The following is a 7,270-nucleotide window of genomic DNA, read 5'->3' as shown; positions in this document are numbered from 1 at the left end:
TTGTGTTAGTGTGCAGCAAGACTCTTCAACTGCATAGTTTTTATGATGTGTTGTTTTGTAAGCCTATTATGGGTATTGATTTTCCGGAGAATCCCCTTATGTCCAATTTTTGCATCGGGGTTTTGTGTTCAGTATGTTCATATTTATACAAAACTAAGAAATTTATATAGTTACCAGATGTGCGCTACGAAACTCTCTTTATAGTCGTTGTTAGGGCCTCGTCCCACGGCCTAAGTGGAAGGAAGCCGCTGAGAACCAAATCTGGTTATCGAACAGTGACACCAAAAGTTCTAATATCTAGTTGAAAAGATCGGATAATTTGAATATTGAACTACTGTTATTGGCGGTGAGTACCGTATGGTTTTGCCGAATTATTTAACTAAGATAGAAATAGATGGTTATTAGAGATTAGCTACGAAAGCCATCAGACCGCAGACAAATGGCGGATTCACCGTTTCGACTGGATTTACTTCGGAGCAAACGTGCTTTGCTGCGTGTCCTGAATAGTAGTTTAGGCCTTTAGAGAATTCCAAGGGTGACCTAGCCACCCATGTGGTTACAGTGTGAAGTAGTAACGATGCACAGTGATAAAGAAAACCAGGTAAAGTAATTCAGTTGAGACTGTACAATTAGGAAATGAAGACAATTGTTCGCTACAGGTACATGGCAACGGTAGCCTAGTATCAGCTTGTACAGAATATCTAAAATATTCGGTATTTATGCATAAACAGTGTAGCAGGTACCAGAATGAATAGAAAATAAATTCACATTAAATTAATCGGCGCCCAATCAGGTGCACAGCATATAAATAGTCATAAACATACTGCGTTGATTCGAAGCAGGTGTATTCATGCCTAAATAGAAGGCGTTCATCTTGAATTATCGTGTTCGAAGGATTGAATCTGCAAACCAAATTTTTGACTGTCAGTGGGGGAATAATATGACTGGAATACGAATCATCAATATGATGCTTCCTAACTTTTTAATATGTTTTCTTTTCTTTAGGTTAGCAACTATTTGTTTATCGTGCTCGCATTCGTGGCCGAATCTCTCGTAATTTGATACGCGGATTCGGCCCGAGCCTCCGATGATTTTACCCGAGTCAAGGAGATTATACGTCACGCGATGGTGACTCGCGGACTGATAGCGCATTCGACGAGAAATTCAACTTTTTCGTTCTGTTTTGCCACGAGAATTTCCAGCCGATTTTCTCTCTCTATTTCTCTCTTTTATCCAACTATCTACGCAGCGAAGAAACTTCATCGCCTGTCTTGCTTGCTTGGTAAGACATTTCAGGAGATAAAAACTTGTCGACTATTTATTCAGACGGCTTATATTCTCAATGAAATCACATCACAAAACAGAATGAAACAAATCAGCAGAGTGATACATCCCACAAAAACGTTTGCACCAAATATATGATATATGCAATGTCAGTATTCGAACTGTAATTTTTTCAGATTAACGTACAAAAATGTTAAAATTCCTACATTTCTTGGAACAAGCCTGTTCCGTAAAGGGGATGTTACCGAAAAGTCGCTCGCAGTCCACGGAAGTGGGCGGACAAGACATCATACTCACGGCGAGAATAAACTACTCAAAATTAGCATTTTCAATTTCTGACCAAATGATTAGTTTAGCTTTCTCAGGTTTGAGGGCCCAATACATTTATATATATGGCAATTATTATACTATTTATTTAATATTGGTTAATATGCGATAAATTTTGTTACGTTTGAAGTAAACGAACAATAAATATCAAATGTTAAATAATTTCCGTATATTTTCCGAGCGATTATATATACCTCTAGCAAAATGGGAAACACGAATATATTGATATGAAACAACAATATTGGTAATTATAATCTCCTTTCGACCAAAGATAATTATTTTTTATAGGTAACATTTAGGTTTTAACATATTGCAAAGATATCAAGATATTTCATCACACTGACATGAAGTAACGACAAAGTACTGTGATTACTAATGTGCAACCCTTTGTAACAACGTTAACTTGTGATGTTATTCTTCTTTTCTTTCTCAATCTGTAAAGTTATTCATTTTGTTATCAATAATTTATTACTAAAAAATAAGTTAAATGAAAAGAAAGGAAGGCAAGTGAGAACAGAACTAAAGATTTTAAGTGACAAAATTATTATCAAACGTATTTGATAATAGAACATGTGCAACCCATTTATTATTCAGATCTTAGCTTGTAATGTTGGTCTTCCATATTCTTTGATATATATGTGAACTTATTTGCTCATTCATTAGAAATAAATTCTTGAGAATGATATTAAATAAAAAGAAGGAAAGATAAGGAAGAGAAAGGTGACGATGACGAGGAAGGAGGAAGATAATAACTATAACCTTTTCTTTGACAAACTCATCTGGTTCTCCATAGTTAGGAGTCTTGTCTTCTGGATTATATCCTAAAACACTTAGCATCGGTGCAATTTTGATCATATCTCTTTCTACATCTTTTGGAATGTTACCAAACCATTGTGTGAGTCCAGCCAAATACAGAGGTTTTGATACTTGATCGGTGGATGCCTCGGCTCTGTCAAAATAGAGTAAGAGTAATAGAGTGTTTATTTTTCAACTTTTTTATTGTTTTAAATTAGAATAAACTATAAGTACTTTTATAGAGTCATTGTTTTTGTAACCAATAATATAGTTGATTGCTCTGTTAAACCAGAAACGATCAATAGGCATCAGAATTAATTTTACAGATTAGTACTTAATATTGTTTTCTAATTTTACTTGCTTTGAGAAATCACTTTCGTTTGTATATTTTTCATGATGCAGAACTGCGATACTCCAAGGTATTTCCAAAAACTTAAACAAGTTTTTGGTAGTTGACACCGGCTGCAATACTAATTGCTCGTAATATACCAAATGACATATCGTCTCTCCAAGTTCTATACATTGCGTATACATTCTCTCTATATTTTTGTTCCACGTCGATAACGTTTCTCTAGAATCAAATATACAAAGAATCCGTAAAACACTGATAAATAATGTGGTATCACAGGCAAGATTAAACTAGACCTACGATGATCTGGGAAATTAAAATAAATTCTCAAAATAAACTATTTGATTTGGAGTTATATGTAGGGAAGGAATTTCTATCGCGATCAGGTTTTCACTTTAGCTGGAAATGCTTATCCTCGTACCAGTATTTAAGTGCGCCTTTATATCACAACCAATCAGAAGCCGTTTTAATTCCAACTTATTTGATACTGTCATAAGCGTATCAATTTCACATACCTATAACTCTCAATGCTATATGTATATATTTGTAATTTCCTTGATATGATAGAATGGGCCATTGCTCTTCCATCTCGTATCATTAAAACAAATTTTGCGTTTGGAAACAAAAGGTGTAGATATCTAGAATTGTTAGAGAAGTCTATAAATAAATAAAATATAACAATGCGAATGTAATAAGAGCATAATGATTATGCATATCACTATATTTCGGATTACTCTAATTTAAACGATAACAGTTATCCAAATAGGCCTGATTATTAATTTCATAAAATGAGAAAGCTTTTTTGTTGAAAAAATAATAACCTCATTTAGTTTCGATCTTGCTTCAATATGTTTTTTTTTTCATAATTTAACCGTTATAAGATACAATCTCACTTTGAGAATAACATTTGTAGAGGGTCTTTGTTGCAATAATGAATAGCTGGTGGCGCATGACGAATTATTATTTCCAGAATAAATTGTGCAACAGCATTATCAGTAATTCCAGGATATAGGTCCGTCTTTGAAAGGCGTGAAACTATCATTGGATCCCTGTGGTAAAAGAGATATTGCACAATCGGATGTCTTATTCTTTTCACATTCTTTCTTTCGTAATAGCATTATTTTTTGAAGAAACTTATTTTGTTGTTCCTTGCCAATCAAAATTATATCAATTTTTGAACACGAAGCGGACCTATGGATTGTTTTCTCATTAACTACCGGACCAATTGATTTGAAACTTCAGCGGTTAAAGACTGTTGTTGTCGCTAGAAGGCTATTACTTTTGCTACTTCCTACGGGATATGTGGGAATCGTTTTTCCACGTTTTTTTGTGGTGACGTCAACAAAATTTAAAAAAATCACTTGTTCATATGATATTCACACGTTTTCAGTGTTTTATTTTGCCTAATTACTATTACTTGTAAACAACTATTTACTTTGCCATTGCCTCTCTCACCCCCAGTACGTCGCAGATCACTGCAGTCTCAGGGCCACATCTAATATCAGCATGGGCATCAAGCATTGTTCTTAGCAATGTTGTGCCACTGCGATGCATTCCTCCAATGAATATTATTTCCATTTGCCTTCGATTTCGAAGCTGCAAGAAAAGAATTATTAAAATCACCGACTCGTTATTCCATGATTGAATATTAATGACTTTTAGTGCTCTATCTCACTGAAATCGCAACCCTCTCAAAGATCTTGATAAAAAGTGTGATTGAGTACACCGTTAAATACTCGCAATCCTCACAAACTGACAGACAATACGTCAATTAAAATAGGATGCGTTCGTTTTTGTACTATTTTTTGTACCGTGCCCTTATTATTGAAATATCCATCAACTAAGGTATTTTGTACTATTTTTTGTACCGTGCCCTTATTATTGAAATATCCATCAACTAAGGAATGGTGCTTATTAATGCTAAATATGGCGCGTGCTTGAATGTAATAAAAAAAAATCATTATAAAAAGAGTTGACTAAAAAATGTGCGAACGACGTGCGGTTTCTGGTGGAAGGGGTAGGCACTTTGGTAGATTGGAACAAGATTTTACCCAAACACGTTTTTTTTTTCAAAGAATTCCATTCCGTTCTTACTCAATTTTATTGGAAGGAATTACGAAGATTTGTCGTCTATACATGATCTACTTTGATCTCCTCTGTTGGGCATTTTTTGTAATAATTGAAATGAGCATATACTTCACCGTAGACAGAAATTTCAACATAGGTAGACAGCTATCATCGTTGGCGAAGAAATAAGATCCGTTGCAAACATTTACGACGGGGGTCGGCAACCTGCGGCCCGCGGAGTAATATAATCCGGCCCGCGAGACTTCACTAAATTATAGCGACAAAACGGTTGTTTTCACGATTATATTATAACCTATCAATTTAGTGAACTCGTTTAATGAGCTCACAGTGTAATTATAATTAGTGGGTTTAGTGGGTTCAATGGTGCAGAAAAAAATAAATGCAATGTGGAAATAAAATCCATGTTCTATTCGAGAGATGTATCACTGATTGATCTTTATAAAAAGTATCTTTTTGAAGGAAAACTCTGTGCAAATTTGACAAACCATGCGAAAAAATTCCCATCAAAGTTTGGAAGTAAATGTGTGTGCGAACAATTATTTTTGAAATGAACATTACAAACTCAGGATCAGTGATGCCAATTTAGAAATTTTTCAAATTTTATTTCATCCAACATGCCGCCTGATGTAAAAAAGCTATTATCAAGCGTAATGCAACAAAAAGTGTCACAATAAATTCATTTAGTAAGACGAAAAAGGTGAGTTCACGAGTTGTCGCAGTCTTTTTAATTTCAACATCTGGCACTTCAAGACTTGCAACCTGTAATTTTGGCCCGCGAGCGACAAAAGGTTGCCGACCCCCGATTTACGAGAAAAAAAAAGAGTTACTACTAGTTCAGTTTACTCACATCAACACTTGAATATAATGTCCATTGTTCGGTCTCGGAATTATAATCCAATATTTGCAAAAGAAGAAAAGGAAGCACAAACGAACAAAAACAAATTAGTAATAACCGACTAGTTGGTGCATTACGCATTTCAATGATAATTTTTTAAAACTGTTGAAAAATTCTTTCAAAATTGTATTTTGCAATTACTCCGATTACGGCCAAATCCAGAACGTTGAAAATACTGAAACGAGGAAAATTTTCATAGTTTAAAGTTTAAACCATTCAAGGATTCAAAACTAAATTTAGCCTGTTCTATTCAATTTACGAATTTACCCGAGTAAATACAATCTCGTATATTAATCAACGAGTGTGAATACCGCGAAGGGAGAATAGAATCAGCAATGGTTGGATTATAAATTTGTTGTATAGAAAATGCATTCCTCTTAGAATTCTGCATTGAAATCCATTGTAACAAAACAAAATCTCTTCAATGGTAAGTGCTAATAATTGTCGCTAAGGTATTTTTATTACTATTTGTAATAGTGATAACTGCTTAAATCATGCCCTTTCTATCATTTTTATTTTAGTTTAATTGCAGATCGTCACTAACTTAGTGACGACGAGTGCGCCAATTTTGCCAGGTGTCATACTTTTTTCAACTTATAACCTATTTTGTGTTGAGCTTAGTGGCGTTTCAGCATTTTAAGTCAGATTATTCAAAAAAAGAGAAATAAAATCAGTAATCATTTTCTAACATTCAAAGTTTATATATTCTGTATCAAAGGTATTAGTTTTTTCTCTAGTGATTATTATTATGTGGATTCAAAAATCGAATTAGGCTTATTATTCAATTCTTAAAACCGGATTCTGCAAAACCGGAAAAGACCGGAATCTGGATTGTCATATTTGATGAGAGAGGTTTTAGGAAACCATATGGCATTCGTCATATGCAAAGACATAAATAAAATATTAGTCTTCATTGAAAGGAGTGCAAATGTTAGTAGATTCAAATAATTAGCGAAATTATTATTGTAATATGGGTTACCAAATGCTGACAATGAGCGAGCAATGATAATGGGCGCCCATCCATGATATAATGGTTGTCGTGATGAGATTGTTAAAGCAGATAAAAGTAGATACAAATGTGGATAATGTGAAAGCGAAGTACACTCAAAAGCGCAGCGGTTCCCAAACATTTTGATTGGGTGCCGCCAAGTAATCAGGGAAAAAACTCACGGCGCACGCAAATAAAAATTCCTGCCTTCAACTCAATTTTGTGATCGTTAATGTGTGCTTTATGCATTTAAATGTTTATAAATTTAGGCAAAAGAATAAAGGCAATATCAGCTGTTCTTCCTCATCTCTGCCTGATTTTTCTTTGAGATACTAAAATCACTTATGTTCGTCAAACTCGGTTCAGCGAATAAATAAATTGTAGCTCGCTTTTAGTTAGTTAGCTACATTAGTCAACAATGAACAAAAACAAAATTTTCAAAGTTACTAAGCGACCGCACACAATCAGAATTAGATTCCGTGGTATAGAAATATTGGAGATAATCGAGTAGACATAACCTATCGCAGTTCAATATTGGTGCTTT

At 34.2% G+C, this 7,270-nt stretch overlaps 1 protein-coding gene across 1 annotated transcript; it reads right to left on the bottom strand.

Moving 5' to 3' along the window:
- Positions 1 to 1,302: 1,302 nt before the first annotated feature.
- LOC120335893 (protein-tyrosine sulfotransferase-like) lies at positions 1,303 to 5,925 on the bottom strand. Its single transcript, XM_039403514.2, has 7 exons — positions 5,691 to 5,925; positions 4,191 to 4,351; positions 3,649 to 3,804; positions 3,271 to 3,393; positions 2,768 to 2,977; positions 2,371 to 2,560; positions 1,303 to 2,045 (listed from the first exon to the last, which is right to left on the bottom strand). Exons 1-7 carry the CDS (start codon positions 5,817 to 5,819, stop codon positions 2,010 to 2,012), a joined length of 1,005 nt encoding a protein of 334 aa, XP_039259448.1. The 5' UTR covers positions 5,820 to 5,925; the 3' UTR covers positions 1,303 to 2,009.
- Positions 5,926 to 7,270: the final 1,345 nt, after the last annotated feature.

Source organism: Styela clava, chromosome 2 (genome assembly GCF_964204865.1).
Source record: "Styela clava chromosome 2, kaStyClav1.hap1.2, whole genome shotgun sequence".
In the NCBI taxonomy this organism is placed as follows: Eukaryota; Metazoa; Chordata; class Ascidiacea; order Stolidobranchia; family Styelidae; genus Styela; species Styela clava.
The sequence above is the reverse complement of the archived record's forward strand: the minus strand, read 5'-3'. Positions and strand labels throughout refer to the sequence as shown.

Coding starts and splice junctions, on each gene's coding strand:
- LOC120335893 (XM_039403514.2), bottom strand. CDS start 5,819: ATGCGTAATGCACCAACTAGTCGGTTATTACTAATTTGTTTTTGTTCG. Junction 2,561..2,767: donor AACGAAAGTGATTTCTCAAA/GCAAGTAAAATT, acceptor CTATTTTGACAG/AGCCGAGGCATCCACCGATC. Junction 2,046..2,370: donor ATGAGTTTGTCAAAGAAAAG/GTTATAGTTATT, acceptor ATAACTTTACAG/ATTGAGAAAGAAAAGAAGAA.